This window comes from Nyctereutes procyonoides, unplaced genomic scaffold (assembly GCF_905146905.1).
Source record: "Nyctereutes procyonoides isolate TBG_1078 unplaced genomic scaffold, NYPRO_anot_genome, whole genome shotgun sequence".
In the NCBI taxonomy this organism is placed as follows: domain Eukaryota; kingdom Metazoa; phylum Chordata; class Mammalia; order Carnivora; family Canidae; genus Nyctereutes; species Nyctereutes procyonoides.
The window spans coordinates 17,661,616-17,681,392 of record NW_026575122.1 but is presented as its reverse complement, the minus strand read 5'-3'; the positions used below and the strand labels follow the sequence as shown (position 1 = coordinate 17,681,392).

The 19,777-nt window shown below is 37.7% G+C and overlaps 1 protein-coding gene across 3 annotated transcripts in view; it reads right to left on the bottom strand.

Moving 5' to 3' along the window:
• Positions 1 to 19,777, bottom strand: part of NR3C2 (nuclear receptor subfamily 3 group C member 2) — a 323,096-nt gene that overhangs the window by 142,739 nt on the left and 160,580 nt on the right. For all 3 annotated transcript variants that reach the window (XM_055336368.1, XM_055336369.1, XM_055336367.1), the window contains exon 3: positions 16,780 to 16,919. In XM_055336368.1, coding sequence (XP_055192343.1) covers positions 16,780 to 16,919 — 140 coding nt within the window. The remainder of the gene's footprint in view (positions 1 to 16,779; positions 16,920 to 19,777) is intronic.

Sequence of the window (19,777 nt, the reverse complement as noted above, 5' to 3'; positions counted from 1 at the left end):
CACATATATTTTTGTATTCCTGTGGGCTCTGCATTTACTGGACGAGTAAAGTAAACATCACAACACCAACTGGCTCTCATATAATTCTCTGCTATGCTCAAAGGACAGATATTTATTCTTTCTTCATTCTTCTCTAAAATTTCACAGAAAATATTTTCGTGTATAAGCAGGGGAAAAGACTACTTTTTAAAAAGCTGGTCAACTGATGCAATTTTATCATCAAATCAACTATCCCCTAGGATTAGAAGTTTAAAAGTCGATTACAAAGTAAAGAGAACTGGTTCTTATGTAGAAGAAGCTGAGGCATATGAATGAATCACATTATGTCTTTAATATTTAATTTCCCAAAACATACTGCAAATCAAAAATTTTACATCTCCTCAGTGAGACAAAGTTAAGGCATAAAGGAAACACTGTCACAATGATTCTAACAGAAGTAGGAACACTAATTGGTTGTGAGAACATTACCATTTTAGGTAGAAGGATTTCTTCAGATCTTTTTTCCCATTTTAAATAAGATGGGTATTGGCTATAAAGGCATGGTCCCATGATAAACAGGGACTAATAAGCTGATTACTGTTATGAAAAACAACTCAGAGAAAAAAAGCTAATTTTATTTCATTTAACTGCCCCAATGATTCATTTTAAAAAGGATTTTCAATATCCCCCGAGTTTCCTTTCTGAGTTCTGTTTAACACCAGACCTGCTTTTCTGGATTTCAGAGGGTTCCATGGCACCTCCTGATACACAAGTAAGATATAACATGGGAAGATTCATTTTTTATTTTCATTTCAACAAATACAGATACAGTGGGCCTCCTTTAAATGTGGTACACTTGAACAACTCTCAACAGTGCTCATGACTAGCTCCCTGCGCCCTAAATATGTCAAAGAGAATCTAAATGACATATCCGCAGATCGAAAACATGAAGCCATTCCAATGTCTTACGAAGGTGTAGAGCATTTGGAAGTCTTGGAAAGCAAATCATCTGTTGACTTTAACTATGTGCCAAGTTTGACTTTGGGATCAGTTTTATTGAAGAAAAGTGCTGTATGATTACTGCTGTAATTTCTGTGACAGACAAGTTTCCTGTAGTTAGATCATTTACAATTGGCACTGTGCAAAGTTATTAAACTGGGTAGGTTTAAGGGACAGTCATTTATGTAAGAGAATGAGTTTATATTATAGTAAGTTCTGGCTATTATGTACCAACAGGGTCAGCCACATGTATAGGTGGAACTGGCAGTTAACTACTGACAAAAATGCCAGCTTGACAGATGGAGCCTGTAGTCCTAACCTGTGACATTTATTGATTCCCTTGGTTTAAAAGACCGGTGACACAACAGCCATCCTCAGGAAACAGTACTCTCTTAATCTAATCTATGTACTTGCTTCTATAGGTTTTGGGATGAGAGAGGTGGAGATCCCAGGTATTTCCAGGGAAAATCAATAGAAGTTTATATATATATATATATATATATGTATATATATATATATATATATATATATTTGGACACTGGAAATCAGCTCCATGTTAAAATTTTTAACCAAGGGCACGCCTTCTCTCCAATTTTCTCCAAAAGGTTTCCTCCAAGGGTTAGCTTCTTTGTCAGGACAGTGCACAGCTTGAGTCAGGTTCGGACTGAGTCTAGGCTTTGACACTTACCAGCTGTGTAAGCCTGCCTAAGTCACTCAACTGCGAGTGTTTACTAGTATGAAGACACATGCAAACATAAACTGTTAACGATCACAACTGCACATGAAGATATGGAAGTGAGCTTTGCTTTGTATTTCTTCTTAGGAGTGAGCCCACAGCATCTTAACTTAAGCTGTCAGCGTATTTTGGTTTCTGTAGACTTGGTCTTGAAGGGAGAGAAACTGCCTGATAATTACATTTTTTTAAATCAATTATTGCTTCCCCTGCTCTCGTCTAAAAGTTTTTATTTTTTAAAAGATTTTATTTATTTATTTGTTTGTTTGTTTGTTTATTATTTTTTTTATTTTTTTATTCATGAGAGAGAGATAGAGAGGCAGAGACACAGGCAGAGGGAGAAGCAGGCTCCATGCAGGGAGCCCGACTCGGGACTCGATCCCAGGACTCCAGTATCACACCCTGGGTTGAAGGAGGCGCTAAACCGCTGAGCCACCTGGGCTGCCCATCATCTAAACATTTTTAAAAGAGTACTTTCACATTAGGACTATGTGGGCAAAATTTTAATAAAATTTTGTCTCAAGTTAGAATTTAAATTATTCCTTCTAGAAAAATTACAGTTTAGGACATTTGACCTGAACCCATACCCAATATCATGCAGTGAATCTCTTCTACAAAATAGTACTAAATAGTATTATAGCCTTTAATGTCATCCATCACCCTAGTTGATAATAAAACACAACTATTTTAACAACCGAGAAAGCTGCTTATCCTAGGTCTACATCTGATTTCAATGGTATTTATTCTCACCAGTATTCAAAGAAGTCCTTTACTGGTTTCAAATACAAATTTTATATTTAATACGTGTGTGTGGGGGGGGTTAGAATCTGATATACAGAATTACCTTTCCCCTGACATTTTATATACTATCCCATCAGGTGACAATTTAAAGAGCTTTGCATAATCTGTGGAGTATGTCCAGTCTGACAAGTAATAGGAGCTCTGTGAACAGCTATCATTTATTTAACATCTACAACATGCCAGCTAATTGGCATACATCATCTCCAATTGCCAAAACACGACGCTAAACTACGTATTACCTGATCTTCATTGTACAGGTAGGAATCAGGGAGAGGCTAATAATTTTCCCCAGTAGTGCAGCATGGTAAAACCAAACAAAAGTGAGCTTGGTATGAGACAGAGAGAGAGAGAAAGAGAGAGAGAGACAGGTCTACCATAGGCAACATAATGCATCACAGGTATACACCTCTCTCCATGATGATGTTTCTAAATATTGTTTTTCCGAAAACAAAACACCCATAATGCATAGAATGATGTTATAATGCAATCATTACAGGAAAAACTACACAGTGAAAGAGATTTGCTAATGGTTCAACTTAAATCTTTTAACGTATTCTTTTTTTTTATGATAGTCACACACACACACAGAGAGAGAGAGAGAGAGAGAGAGAGAGAGAGAGAGAGAGGCGCAGAGGCATAGGCAGAGGGAGAAGCAGGCTCCATGCACCGGGAGCCCGACGTGGGATTCGATCCCGGGTCTCCAGGATCGCGCCCTGGGCCAAAGGCAGGTGCTAAACCACTGCGCCACCCAGGGATCCCTCAACTTAAATCTTAAACATATTTCAGTAACTGAAAAAATATTTCATACGGGGTTGATTTAAAAAAAACTTCTTTACACACAATGAGATGAGCATTGGGTGTTACACTTTATGTTGGCAAATTGAATTTAAATAAAATTTTTAAAAAATCTTTATTGAAAGTACCAAAGTCATAACTATCTGAAATGATATTCTTGCAGTCCAGTCAACAATTGGGGTTCTTCAAAAAACTATAATCGGATATGTTGAGTACATTTAATTTAAAAACTTTAAAGGGAAAGTTACAGTAATTTTATATCTAAAATCACTTAATAATGGTATTTCTATAATTATCCTCTTTAAAAACAGTGATTCTTATTAATGCCTTTTAAAATTATTATTCCTTTTGTAAATTATAAAATCAAGTCATATTAGATAGTAAAAAAAAGAAAAAGCACAGTTATTACTTATGTAATGGTAAGTTATGGTAAAGACAAAACAGGAAAGCCTACTCCATCTTCCTACCTAATTGAAAACCCATATTTTATGTTATACTTCTGACTTGCTCCCCTGACTATAAGGGAGATAATGTGCTTGATTTTTTAAGTAATTTAAAAATTGCTTTAATTTTCTTGTTTGTTTTTACAAAAGATGTGCTAATGACTCAGGAGAGGTTAATTTTTGATACAAAGATAATTTTTTTTGTTCCCATCCCTTCCCCGTGGGTCATGATCATAAATGACAACTTACTCGGTCTCATAAATGGCTACCAGGACTTGAAAACTGCAATTTTTTGTTTGGTAAAGGGAGTTCAACAGTGAGAATCTTCATTCAAAAAAAAAAAAAGGGGGGGGGGATCTTTTCTGGTTCCATTTGATTTTTACACAATTTGTACTGCTTCATTTGAACACTGGAAAAGACAAAGTTAATTCCTAAGGCTCGATATTATTATTTTGCTTTATAGGTAATTTTCAAAATGCACCGGATGGCAAAAAAAAAAAAAAACAAAAAACAAAAAAAACAAAACAAAACAAAACAAACACCAAAAACAAAAGAAAATACCACTGCTTAGAATGAAGTCAGGGGTCGTGTCTGCAATTCTTGTGCCTTTTCCTTAATGGGAATGGGTTAGAGCACACTCCCAGGGCCCAGTGTGTACTAAGCATTCAGCAATGTTCACTGAAATGAATGAGTGTGCCTGGGTTGCTATGTGGTTCTACACTGTAGCACACGTGGGGCATTTTCCTTTCCATGTTCAATGACTGCTTTATCCCTAACCGGCCCTGGCCCTGTTGTGTCCCTGCTTCTTTACTTGTCCTCTCATCTCTGGCTTTCCAGGTTCTGGACTTGGCTTAGCATGTTTCAATGAGATCTGCCCCTTAGTCACTCACTATTACAGCTCTGTTCTTTAAGATGTTGGTTAAATGAATTAGGTAAAGGTTAGCTATTTCAGTATTTGGGAGATGTCACACAAATATTTTGAATTTTAAGTATCACCAATTAGAGGAACTAAAGCTCTTCAAATAAATATAAATCCTAATCAGATGTGTCAGAAGCATATTTAATTTTAAAAACTGAAAGAGGGGATGCCTGGGTTGAGCATCTGCCTTCGGCTCAGGGCGTGACCCCATCCAGGGATGGAGTCCTGCATCAGGCTCCCCATGAGAAGCCTGCTTCTCCCTCTGTCTACCTCTCAGGCTCTCTGTGTCTCTCATGAATAAATATCTAAATAAAATCGTTTTTAAAAAAAAGTTGGAAGAGAAGGTTGTCTGAAGGAATTTTTTTGTCTAGTATTATTTACTAATGGCATTTTTGTAACAACTTCATCTATTCTTCTTTAAAAAAACAGTAATTTTTAAAAGATTTCTAATTAATGGCTACCAGTACTCCACTCTGATTCTTTTTTTGAATGTCACCCTAGTTCATATTAGATAGCAAAAAACAAAACAAAGCAAAAACAATTAGTACTTATGTAATGCTAGCAATATCAAATTGCTGAGCCTGGTCCAACTGGGAAAATGCTATGGTGTAGCCAGATGAAAAATAATCAACCTAAACTATTTCTGCACTCAGTTTTCCAATTAAGTCGTTCAATAAGAGTGGGAGGATAAGAGAATGCAGTATGTTTTAGAAATCTTGGTAGAGTTAATTTAAAAAAAAGGATGGTAAAAAGTAATTGTGATCTTGCAAATAGTAAGATGTTGAAAGTGTGAAAAATGGTCTTTGTTCTTTGTCTATACTCTATTTAGGTGGATTAAATTTAAATCCTGACCTTAAATGCAAAGGTTTCCCCACCGTGGCCCTTTGGCCCAATACTCAAGAACAATACAGATCTGCCTAAACTAGTGGCAAAGAAGCCAAAACTCCCAAGTCTTGCCTAAAGTAACAGATGCTTTAAGTTTTACTAGTTTTTCCTTCAAACTAAATATTTAACATGTATATAAAATAGCTACAGTTTAAATGTTCCACATTTTATTGAGAACTAAGGTATACCGATTAAATTACTTCCCAAGAAGGGGAAAGTTCTTTTTTAAATGCAATGTTTGCAAAGAAAATCATTATTGTTTCTAAAGCAGTTTAAACATATATGTACTAGTTTTTATCTTCCTAGCTCTGAGGGATGGGTAGGGCTGATATTTCAAGATTTAATTTCTCTTGTTTCTAGAAGAGGAAACAGATGTTCCATTATTTGCTCAAAGTATCGGAGTCAGTAGGACTATGGACTGAAGTCCATGTTGTCTGACCCAAGGCCAATTCTCTTTCTACTCTACTATCATTCTACATAAAAAGGACTTTATATTATATTTTAAAGATTTATTTATTTGAGAGAGAGCACGGGGGAGAGAGAGAAGCAGACTCCCTGCTGAGCAGGGAGCCCCAACATGGGGCTCGATCCCAAGACCTTGGGATCATGAGCTGAGCTGAGCTCAGCTGAAGGCAGACACTTAACTGACTGTGCCACCCACGTGCCCCTAAAAAGGATTTTAAAGCTCATTTTGGAAATGTTTTATTATATGGCTTCTTACTGGAGGACTCTCACAGTAAGTGTGCAAATTGCTGGATAATTTCCAAGTAGCATTTCACTAAAAATATTAGTAAGTGATCAGTATGGCTTATAAGAGTGTGGTTGAATCTGTAAACTTAAGCCCTGGTTCTTCCTCCCAAATTGGAGAATAAAATAAAAAAGGGATGGCGGGGGGAGAAGAAGGAGGTATCTTCCTTTTAGTTTTCAAATTATATAATTTTGATTCCAGTGAAATAAAAGAATATAATTTAATGAGCCTGAGCTATACTATAGTGATATATGTAATTTGAAATGTATGTTAAACTTCCTAAAAACCTCACCCTGTCTACTCCTCCACTAATTTTCTATAAGTGATTCTACACAGTTCTTGTTGACAATTATGATGCCCTTCTAGATTTAGATCCTTTATTCTGTTGTTTTATTTCATTTGCTTTTTTTCATGTGCTAACATTAGAAAAGTAAACAAACACTTTTGTAACGATATATTAGGCTGTCAAATGCCAGCAATTTAATGGAGCCTTTGGTCTCCTACCTGTAAAGAGAAAATATATTTCTCACTCTTCCTTAGGGATTGTTCTTTGCTCTGTTGAGGTATAAAAGTTCACCGTTAATTAGCAACACAGCACATACAGGAAGGTGCTGCTTTCGTAAATGTAATGTTATAGTTAACAAATTCCAAGAGCTAGCATTTATTAAAGAGCTCCAAATAGGGACCACCTGAGGGCAAAATGGAAACAATCTATGTTGCTTATGAGAGTTGTGAGCTTCATTCCTTGCTGTTAATCTGTTCTGCTCTGGATGTGGATTTGGTCTATGATGTTGGAGGGAGGTGTGTGAATGTGAGAGAATGGGCACCTGTGCACAGAGGGTTTTATACAGTAACTGTCTTGCCGACGACATTCGAGCTTCCCCTCACTCCTTGCTCCAGAGCAGCCACCCCTGGGTGGTCGAACGAGGTGGGGCAAAGCTCTGGAAGTGTGTGTGTGCTACATGTATCTGCCTATCTCTTAAAACATTATTATCAGCCTCTCTGTTTCCTATCTAAAAAGTCAGGATGGGTAGTGAACACAGATACCAAGAAATAAGGTTAAAAGAGAAAAAAAAAATCACTACGCTAGTTATGTCTGTCCTTAAAAACCAAAAAATTACAGGAAAAATTTTAGGGACTTGAAACACTGGCATCTTTTTATTTGCTACAGAATTTTTCTGCCTTCTCAACTATAAATAGCTTCATGTTGTGGCTCCCTACGGGGTTATAAGCTGCTGAAATCATCACTTAGACCCTCTAATATGAGAAGTAACAACAGCTCAAGTCCCCCCAATGATAACTACAGCCAGCAGGCCTGTTCCATCGGTGCTGTGGGCCCAACTCAATCTCATTGTGTGGCTTCCCGCACACGGCACCAAACAGCCAAAACAGCCACTCGTATCTATTGCCTAGAGCTCAGCCAATCTGCCAAATGCTGAATACTTAACTGTGCAGTTTATTTTAAAGTTCTCAAGAAACTATTTCTAGGTAGAAAGTGAACTTTTTCAGAATTTTGTCTCTGCTTTTCCTTTCCTATTTACCTGGGCTGCTTTATCCCTTTTGGAGAACAGATTGCCACAGCCTCACTGGTTCCAACCCTCCACTTTTCCATCATCTCTATACTTAGCATGTTTCCTTCCCTGGTCTCTGTCAGAGACCTCCTTCTCCCAAATGAATCCACCATCGGGTCCTGCCAATTCCTCTATCTCACCACTCAAATCAGGCCTTCCACTCAACAGCACCAATGCCATCCCAAGTTAGGTCCTTTCTACTCTCTGTCATCCACAATCCCATCTCAGTTGTCATCTCCTCCTCTAGGTGGCACCTGCCACGAGCCACTCACTGCTGCACACTAGAGACAGAATTGTCTAAGCCACTGTGTTGACTTTTTCCACTGTAAAGAGTTTTATAAAAAGACTGGATATATTTAAGAGAATGGCTGTGATTTCTCATTCCAATATGAGGGCTTTACATAATCCAGCCCTAGTGTCTTTGTTCCGTTGCCAGCTCCACATCTGAGCATGGGCCTACTCTGGCCAGGCTGCCGCTGAACTGGGCCTGCTCAAGCCAGTGGGCTCAGGTTCAGGCTCCTTCTTTCCATTCCTCCTCCTACTGCTCCTCCTCAATGCCTCAATGCCTCCGCATCCTCTCTGCCCTTCCAGGACCCTATTTTGGCATTTGACTGCAGTCAATTTAGCAATTTTCATTTTCAGTGTCAAAGTATCAAATCATGTAAGTTGTATGATCCTGATAACACCATGAGTGCAAGTTCTGTGAGAGCAGCTTTGTGCCCTCTGGCTCTCGGGTCCCTTTCTGAGCCACAAGGCATAAAGCAGACAACAAAGAGCTGAGGAGTTAGCAGCTTCCAGGTTTGTATGAGGTAGGCCATTCTCACAGTGGTTCTCTGAACCTGATAGGTTATATCGAATTTGTATCACACAAAGGAAATGAAACACAGGAAGATAAAAAGTTTTAAATAAAGCTTTAGATTAATACCAAAGATGTTAAAGAGGTACTTCAGGATGGTAATGGTAATTTTTAAAAAATATGGAGATCATTCCTTAAGAAAAAATAGAGACTACCCAATTCTCTCCCATTAGGGCAACAGAAATTCACATTAGAATTTCAACTTGGAATGGCTAAGAGTTAATTATTTAGCGTATAGAGAGATAACTGTTAAATTATAATGTGCTCTTGATAAGTGTTCTGAAGCTAGAGAGGTTGCCCTACTTTTTAGTGGGTAAAAATAGTTGGGATCTTTGTAACTCTGTGAGAGGTAGTGTTAAGTACACAGAGCCAGAATGCCTGGGCTTCCTGAGTTCAAATCCCACTTCCTTCAGTCTCAGTGATCTTGAACTACTCACCTCTCACGTGCCTCAAATGACAGATCTCTAACAAGAGGACAGATAATAATCATACCTACTTCACAGGATTATTATGAGGATTAAAATGAGAATATACAATAAAGTTCTTAGCATCATGAGCATGAAATAAGTACTTATTTACTATTATTGCTATTAAATTCAAGAGTTGAAGGATCATAGCATAAAGGCTCGTTAAAACACAGGCAATGTTTTCCTTGTTCCGAGAGTTTAGATTTAAAGATACTACCTTTGAAAGATCACAAAACTTTCAGATTTAAGAAGGCTGTTGTGAGGAATAAGTGAAAACATGGAGGACTGGACACAGTGTCTGGCATCTAGTAACTGTTTGATAATGGCAGCTACTATTATAGGAGCAGGTGGTTGACAAAATAAAGCATTTTTTAAAGCACTGCTCCTTATTATAAACCAAACTATTTCATTAACAGCAAAAAAAGTGTTATTTTTTAAATTTCCAATTACAGTTCGCGTGAAAGGAACAGACACATTAAAACCAATGCTCATGAAAATTTTCTTACCAACAGGTAATCCTTTACACTAGTTTTTAAGAACATCATAGGTTAGGTGACTCACTCTTGTCTTTGGGTTGGCTACTAGAAAGACGAGAGCCAGATGAGTGAGTGGCCAGTCTCTACAAAAGTCTCAGGGCATATATTCTCTATGTCACCCCCAGTCCTGGCTCTATTCTTCTCTATTTTGCTTTCATCTTCCCTTTGTCCCATTTTTCATTTCACTAATTTTAAATTTCATGTTAACTTACATAAAGTTGTTTCTTTGGATGTTCTTCTGGAATGAGATGGGTGCCAAACAAATACATGTAAACATTTGAAAATCACTGGGCTTCTAATTTATATTTTACAAATTTAATAAGTGAAGTGCACCTTGACTTAAAATTTTAACTTACAAAAAGCTCTCCTTGGATAATGTTAATTTACTTTTGACCCACCTGTCCCTTCTTCAAATTATTTTCTAGTAAGCCACTTCAATGTATTTTTTATTTCAGAGAAACAGTGACAGAAACAAGAGTGACTTCCATATATAAATAGTTATCGAACAATCAATCAACAATGTTGCTTGAGCACCTGCTTTGTGTTTGGCATTATCTCTGCATTGGTCAGCAAATCAAATCTCCTTTATATCACGTTTAGTTGTGGGCCCTGGATTAAGGATTTAATAATAATCAAGGCTTAATGATGAATAAAAACAAAAACTGGGATCGAAAATTCCACATATACAATAACGCCCGAAGTCTAGCTAACCTTACAATAACCATAGACCAAGTTAATTAGGACTTTCTGTGTACAACTTGGAGAAGAAAGAAGAAAGAAAAATCATTCACAGATGCCTAACACACACACACTTACACACGATGTCCCAGATTTATGTTCTCTAAGGTTCTAACACTGGCACATTCTTTGTCTAAGTACCCATTTCCTGGGCAAATCCATCTGTTTTCATGGATGATAATTCCAAAATCTTTGTTTTCAATCTTGCCTTAGTCCCCAAGCTTCAGAATCTCACATCCAACTTTCTGTTAAGCACATCTGAATGTCCTATAGACATTTCAAACTCATTGCACTAAATCAAACCTCATTCCTGAGGTTATTTATCCTGACAATGGCCTCCCTTTTTTCATATGCTACAGAAATTACTCCTTATTATGTCTACTGTCTCTACCACCATTACTAGAATGTACACTCTCCACCAGGGCAGAGATCTTTGTTTATCTGATCTTAATTTAAGTCATCCCTAGGTATACTTAGAACGGTGACTGGCATTTAGTATATATTAAATAAATGTTTGCTGAATGAATGAACCTTTTTTCTCATGTCCCCAAAGCTGTTTCCTCTCCAATGCTCCTAAGTAATATCAGCAGATGAGCCTGGAGAATCATCTTTCTTTACCTCTAATATAGAACTACCAATGTTCCTCCCCAGATAGTCTCCTTAACTACCCCTCCTCTCAACACTGATGGTCTAGTTCTTTCCCCGGACATCTCTTACCAAAATGATTTAAAGCAGACACCAGAATTGTCCCTGTTTAAACAAGCATACCTCTGTGAAGCCAGATATTAAATGTAAAACTGAGCTTGCCATTCTGCTACATAAAGACATTCAGACCTTCTGTTTTGCCCAAGGGTAAGTTCAGGCCCCTACTTACGGACCAAGAACCGGACCCAATCTGCACATTCAGCTTCATCTTCTATTACCTCACACCTCAAATTTTCAAAGTGGTTAATGTGAAATTGCTTCTGGTGTCCTGGGCAGACCGTCTATCCTTTTTTTTCTTCACCACTGCCAATTCTAATCTTTCAAGATTCAGTTTGGGGGTCAGTTCTTCAAGAAGCCTTCCCTTACCTTCCGGGTTGGCCTAAATGTCATGGCTTTGCATGTTTCCATAGCAACAAACTGAAGGGATATCAAAAATCTAGGCAAATATTTGCAATTAGCACTAAGGCCTTATGTTTATATAAGGAGGAAAGGAGTGTTTATAAAAACCATAGATATGATCTACTGGGTAGGTATTTATTTAAGCTCTTAAAATAAGTAATTAGAAAGAATCAGGTTACTTGGTTCCCAATATCAGGTGAAGGAAAGAAATAATCTTTATAAAGAATTTTATGAGAAAACTGTAAGCCAGAACAGTCGTTGGCTTCCTATCAGCAGTTCTGGAAGACTCACAATGGATTTTGATGCTTTTTAGCTTCCTATACATGCCTCATGGGGACACTGAAGGCTATATCATATCATATCATGAACTGAAGACAACTAATAAGTATAAATTATTTCCTTGCATTATCATTTCTTTAATTTTGTATTGCCAGTTAAAAAAGAATGGCTATATTTCAATTATTATATAATACCATCCTAATTAGTTTGTGTCTACTAAATTCAAGTTCTCTATTTTGGGGCACAATGGTATTGTGCCCATCCCCTATTCCCCTACACCTCCCACTTGCTCATATAGCATTGATAAGGCAAATGTGGGTTTGACATAGCAAGACATGCTTTCCTCTGGACCTGTTCAGTTTAATCATTAATTTCAGAAAAGGAAAGGAAATTAACTATTAACCAACCATCACATTTAAGAATAGTTTCCCCCAAAGAATAATCTATAAATGTAAAGATTCTATAATCTATATGCTGTGAACTACATTTGGAAGGACTGAGGTACATATTCACAGGCCTGGTTGCCTTAAAATTCTGTGTATTTGAGGAATCCTTTGATTAATCTATAACTATATCTCCTAAAGTGATATCATTTCAGGAAATAAATTTGTAAGTCTCTTACTTGAACGGAAATGTTTGAGTATGGAAACTGACATCATATGATTTGGCTGACCTTTACCAAGATATGGACTCTTTAGCCTAACAGGTCTGCTTACAAAAATATAAATCCAGTTGACTTTACATAATAATGAACTCTCTCTCTTCCTTTTTACAGACTTGTAACTCTTCAGTGGTTTGTGGTAGTTGTGTCTACCAGACTTTGCTTGTATACTGAATATCCAAAAAAGAAATTGGGTTATAAAATAGTATACAGAATGCAGTTGGCTCTGTTCATTGAGGAATCACAAAATAAAATACACATGAGATGAAACTCAGGGTAATTTATAGTTGGAAAAAGACTGAGATAGTAAAAACTCAGACTAGAATTAGGGCTGCAGATTAGAAGGCCAGAGGCCTGCATGTGAACTCTTTGGCTGGTTTTATTGCTAATTTACTGATTTGGCGGGAAGTCATTTAACCTCAGTTGCTCTGATGCCACATGTATACACTCACATGTAGCTTCAAACATTTATTTGGTGGTGACTAAATATCTAGAGTCTTGCTGAATAGACTCTGGCAAGACTCTGTCCTGCACTAAAGATACCTAACAGAGAAGCTGAAAGTCCAGCTGATGTTCTTAATATTTTCTCTACTATGCAACTTCCAAAGGTGAGACTGCCAGAGGGTCATTATGAGGGGAAATCTCAACAGTCCAGGCCACAATGGAATGTGTGGGACAGCCTCTACAGAAAATTTTGGCAGACCCTCTGTTATCTCCACTTCCCCCACATGCCTTTTGAGAACTTTTGAGAACTGCTAGTCTAGAAGGATCTTACAGCTTCCAAGGGCAGCAGTATAAAGAAAATACTGTATTATAGAAAAAATGAAGATCTAATGAAGAAACCTAACAGCACCACATTATTCTATATATCTCTCTGTAAAGACATTAGAGAACTGTAGCATTTGATCCTAAGGAATCTAATATTAAAATAAATATCTAATATTTTGATGTACTTTGATTTATAAAATCTGCAAAAACATTTTGTTTTCATTTAATTTTTCTTAGAAGTACATAGGGCAATACTACTTTTCCTATTGAGATATAAAGAAACTGAAACCTAGGCAAATTAAATAACTCACCTAATGAGCGGCAGAGCCAGAAATTAAAACTAAATCTTCTGACCCTAAAATCAGTCCAGTATCCACCCAAGGGCAAACCCTACTTAAAAAATATAAATACATAAATGCTTATTCTTTTTAAGATAGAAAGGTCCTAACAAACCTTCAAGGCAAATAAGCAACTCAAATTTAAAAAAAAAAAATTATAAACTTCCATTTATAAGGTACAATGATATGACTCTTAACTGACATTATTGGAAAATAAGGTATTCTGGATGAAACTTCTAAGGATTTTTATATTAAATGTTTAAGATGAAAAAATAAACACATATATACAACCCATTAAACAGAACACAAAGATTATAATTTACACTTTAAAAAAACAATTTTCAGTCTCCCTACAGTTATTATACCACTATACCAATCTTTAGAGTGAAGTGCTCTGGGGCATAAAGCCTTAAACCTGGAAACTCAGAGCTCAAATTGCTATGTTTTTCCTCCTGTCTCCACTCTAGCAGACACTTCCAGTTCTGTCTTTGGTGTGGTTAGCTCTTTTCAGCCTAACTGGCTCCCTTCATCCCAGCTCCTTCTCCTTCTATCCACTTCCACTTGGAATTCTCTGCTTTTGTGATCTAAGGAGAAGTTTACGGTTATCAGGGAAAGCTAGAAAACAAACTTGGTAAGTATTCAAATTTAAAAACACATGCGTGTTTGCATACGTGTATGTACAACCATAGTCATACATAAGTATGCACACATACTAACAGTGCCAAATTATGTCTTCTCAGTGCTTACATCACTCCCTTTGCCATCACCAAGTAGGCATGAGCGAATGACATATAGGGTCGAATGTCCATAAACTTGAAAATTAAGAAAAATGAAAGAAAAATAATTTATTAAATCAGAAAGTTCTGATACAAAGACAAATTTCTCATACATTCTATCACACAATAAAACAGTAAAGAAGTAACAAATACAAAATAAAAACAAGTCCTGACTCTCATGAAGTTTATATTCAAAATTTATAGTCTTGTTTCATGCAGGTGAATTCTAAAATCATAATTCCCCCCCAAAATAGGGACTAAGGTATATTAATAGAAGTTTTAAAAAGTGTTAATCAAGTTTCACTATCTGTTATTGATCAGCTCTTCAATGAAGATTATAGATATCAAAGCTTTCCTTATTTATTTATACCTTAAGTCCACAAAAATAATTATTTCCTCAGCTACTTTCATAGAAACTACTTAAAACAGGGAAAACTATGCAAAAACATTGGGAAAGCCTTTTGCTTCTGAAGCAGAGAAGTGCAGGTTCTATAGAGTTGAAACTTGGGTCCTGATAAGAAGGCTGACCCACCTGCGGGGCAACACAGAGGGTCCTGCTCCAAATGCCCTTCTCCACACTGCTTTATTTTTATATATCACCTTACTTTGTTCACTAATTAGTGAGCCTGGGGCGAGCAGGAGATGGGGGGTGGGGGGAGTCCTTATATTGGAAGGTACGAAGTGGCATTAGGAAGGTACCAGAGGCAATTTTACCTATTTATCTACTACTGAGACAATCATATAGTTAAGAAAAGAGAGAAGGGGGTGACAGGGGAGGAAAGTCTGAAAAAAATAAATTGACTTCACTATCATACAAATTTATTTTCCAAGTCTCAGTCTCCTGGTAACAGGATCCATTTTTTTTTTTTTTTTCCTGTAGGAAATGCTATTCCCCACTGTTGGTCTAGGTAGCATAGGTTAGCAGACTCCAGCCAGAAGTAGCCTGTCAAATCCCTGCATTCCCAGGTCACTGTGACTGGGTCAGAGGGGAACATGGGGGCCAAGTGTAGTCTTAGATTTAACTGGGGACTTTTAAGAACTGTTGGGAACAGAGAACCTCTTTTTCATGAGGTCCTGGTGGCTTTCTAATCACCATGAGACAATATAGACAAGAACAGAACCAGAGCAAAGTCAAGGGGGGCAGGTCATGGAACTGAGCTCTAACCACCTGGCTTACGACCATGACTTATGGGAAGCCAAACCTATACTAGGGCTTTAGAGTTACGTGAGGCAATGAATTTCCATTGGTGCTTAAGCCAGTTTGTGTTCAATTTTCTGTCACCTATAACCAAGAGCCCATATTCTGCGAAAGAAATACAGAATGCCTATTACTGATTCAGTGCTGGGTTTGGGGACTATTAAATGATTAATAGTGTAAATAATGTAAAATCATGTAATATTAATTAAATAATGTGAAATCAAACCCAGAAGCACAGAAGTGACTACTTGGTCAGCTTTTTCATCTGGAACTGAAGACATTTACTCATGGTCACCAGCTAAACAGAGATTAATCATTCAAGTCCCTTACCCTTAGGTCTCTGAAACATCCCAGAAAACTGCCCTGAGAAATAAACCTATGGACGTTTTCATGTCCCGCTCCTTTTTGAAATCAACGTCAATTATGCCGGTGACACTGCTAACTAATAGCAAAACTTCTACACTTCAACCAGTCATGTAGTCAACATTTAATAAAACCATTTGGACTAAGTCTGATGTTAATTAATTGCTTATAAGTGAGGATGGAGAGAGGCAAAAAAGAAACTAAAAGACAGTACTTCTCCTTAGGAAGTACAATTACTCGGACAGAAGCAAAAGCTAGCCTAAATACACCTAGAGAATTGCAGTCAGATGTTTAACATCCTGATTTGTAAACCTTCAGTTAGAACAAAGGTAGGACTTCAGCTGGGACCTGGAATCCGAAGCAGCTGCTCAGTGGAGTCATTCTGTATGGAACACAATTTAAATTACAGACATGACTCTGATATTAATGTTTTAATTTGCCACAAACACATATATTTGCACAGAAACACAGAAAAGACATGATGCATCCTATGTGGGCCTAGTAAAATGCTCCTGCACTCATGCAAATTAAATTTACGTAGAATTATCTTTCTAAGGTTCACTGAAAAACCAAGACCAACAAAAACAAAAAGTTATTTTTCGCTGATCTCAGTTCCCAATGTTAAATTTTGCCCATTAAATAGTGCTCAGTGGAAAATCACCAGGTGGTTTTAGGTAAAGACAACATTACTATTTATCACTGACAGATTGCATCAGAAATGTTTTTGAATTATTTCCCAATAATGACTTAGAGTCAACTATACCAGTAAACTACACACTAGGAAAGAAAAGGTGTAAAAGGAACACCCACATGAACATTTACCTTCCACTGCTCTTTTGAAGAACACTTTGCAGCTGCCACAGGTTACTACCCCATAATGACATCCTGAAGCCTCATCCCCACACACCAAACATATTTTGGAAGGTCTTGAAGATCCAGTAGAAACACTTCGTAAGGTAGAGCTGAGGAAAGAAATCAAGATTTAAATAAATACACTGTAGTAGCACATTTGATATGCTGTATAGTTTATCTCAAAATCTGTCAATACTCGTGGTTGCCTAAATGAATTCAGTATTTACGGGTCACCTGTGTGACTTAGAAAATGAAAACTCTATCAGTGGAGGAATGCTATCCAGAATTCTGTATAGCAAAGCACAGCCTTTTTCAAAAGCACCAAAAAATAATATTCACATATATACTTTTCTCCATATTTTTGAGAAAGTTGACCAAAAAATCTTATTTGCATTCTAGGTGGGTAGGGAGGAGGAGAATCTTAAGTCATCAGGGAAGTATTTTTGGTATCAAAGAACTATTACAATACTTCCCCACTCTCTTTACTCAGATTATACATCTCAAATTATGCTAGATAAACTCCCATTTCCAACACAATCCACTAACTAAAATGCAAAACTTTTTAATTTTTTTTAAATTTTTATTTATTTATGATAGTCACAGAGGGAGAGAGAGAGAGAGTCGCAGAGACATAGGCAGAGGGAGAAGCAGGCTCCATGCACCGGGAGCCCGATGTGGGATTCGATCCTGGGTCTCCAGGATCGCGCCCTGGGCCAAAGGCAGGTGCCAAACCGCTGCGCCACCCAGGGATCCCTTCTTCCTTTACTGTCAGCAGTTTTACCCCTCCAAGCTTCTACATTTTTTTCCTCTTACCTTACTTAGATATGTATGTTCAAATCACTTCAATTTGCTTAATAATTTGAGGGGACATAGTCAATACTTAAAAAAGCTATGTATAGTAAATATTTCAGTATCTTTTTGGTAAGAAACTGAAGGGTTCTGGGCATCGGTTTTTAGGAACAAATTTAACCCTTTAAGCAAAAATCTACATGAATACTTTTATTTCATTTTTTAAAGAAAAATTTTAGTTATTTATTCACGAGAGACAGAGACAAAGCGCGCATGCGAGAGAGGCATATGCAGAGGGAGAAGCAGGCTCCCCGCGGGGAGCCTGATGCAGGACTCGATCCCAAGACCCCAGGATCATACACTGAGCCGAAGGCAGATGCTCAATGAATGAGCCACCCAGGTGTCCCAATATGAATACTTTTAAAGGGACATCTTTGCATATATATTGTGGTATATTATATATTCCACTGCTAGTTAATGGCACAGTTTAAACAAAACTTTTAAATTCTTTTTTTTTCTTTTTTATTTTTTTTAAACTGTTTTAAATTCTAATAAGGACTCATAGTTTAGTGACAGATGTGTTTTGAGCAGGCAAAGAAGGTGATGTTATTCATTCTTCGTCCTCATGCATTTATTATCTATATGCAGGTCCTGTGCAAGGTACTGAGGAAATAAATACCCAAACCTAGTATCTGTCCTCCAGTTAGTGGGAACATGAATTATTACGGTGAGTGCTACGCTGCAGGGCCGTATGGTGCACATACTGGGACAGCTGGGGCGATGTCAGTCAAGAAGCACTTCTCAAAAGGTGACCACTGAACTGAATTTGGAAACACAACTGGATGAGAGTTGGGCCAAGAAAAGGGGCAGGGGAAGCAGAAAGTACAATGGCTCAGGGAAATGCCAGCTAGACTTATTCAGAAACTTTGAGTAGGCTTATTGTATGTCACCACCATCACCTTGCTGTCACATCGGTCTCCATGTGAAATAGCAAGAATGTGGGGAAAAGACTCAAAGAAAACACAGTAAAAGGTTAGAATGGTTAGATTACAGGGATGCTTTCTTTTTCTGTCTTCCCAATTAGCTAAAATGTAATAATAATTCTGTCCTGGTAATTTTTTTTTTAAAAGTTTGGAACTATTTTACCTATGCTCTCACCAGAAGCAGAAGAAGGGTCAAAATATTTAGCTGCTGGAGCACTGCAGCATGACCGACTTTCGAGAAAATGACTTCTTAAATCAAGGACTGAAACAATGTTCTCCAAAGTTGTTTCTCCTTCTGAGAAAAGTGCTCTTTATTATTTTTATTAGTGTCCTTTGACTTCTTTATGGCATTCAAAACATTCCATTTCAGCACCAGTAACTTCTTCAGCATATCAGCCAGGGGAACTCAATCCATGCTCTGTCCGACTGGCTTAGGCTTCACAGGGAAATACCTCGACTTCGTAAACAGAATGTAACTTATGATCTTCATCAACATGTAACTGCTTTTCCACAACCACTAGCCTGCATGAGACTCGTATTTCACATTTTTGAGAGCCCCAGGCTTGGTCCCCAAACTTAATAATCTCTTAACCTCTGTCTTCGTAACTCTCTTCTATCCTAACTCACTTCCTCTGTGATCTCGCCTAGTTTCTTGGCTTTAAATATCATCAATATGCCCCGGACTTCCAAATGTTCACCTGCGGCCCACACACCTCCCTGGAATTTCTGCCCCATTCATCTGACGGCCTGACGTGTCCAGTTGAATGTCTGAGTGTTGAATGTAAGTTTGCGGATCATCCTCCTGCTCCTCCAACAGACTTTGTCATCTCAGTTAATGGTAACTGTTTGGGCTCAACTGTGTTCTCTCCAAAATTCGTGTGTTGAAGTCCTAGCCCTGAGGAAGTCAGCATGGGGCCTTTCCTTGGGAGTGGGCTTGAAGCCCATATGATCAGTTAAGACGAGTCCTGGCGTGGGGTGGCCCCTTCCCCAGCTTGGCTGGCATGCTTACTCAAAAGTGGGGATTAGGGGACACACACACACACACACACACACACACACACACACACACACACACACAAATGCCGTGTGAAGGTAAAGGCGGTGGTGCTTTTACAAGCCAAATAACACTGAAGATTGCCAGGTGACTACCAGGAGCTAGGAGTCAGGCAGGATCAGGTTCTCCCTCACAGCCTTCA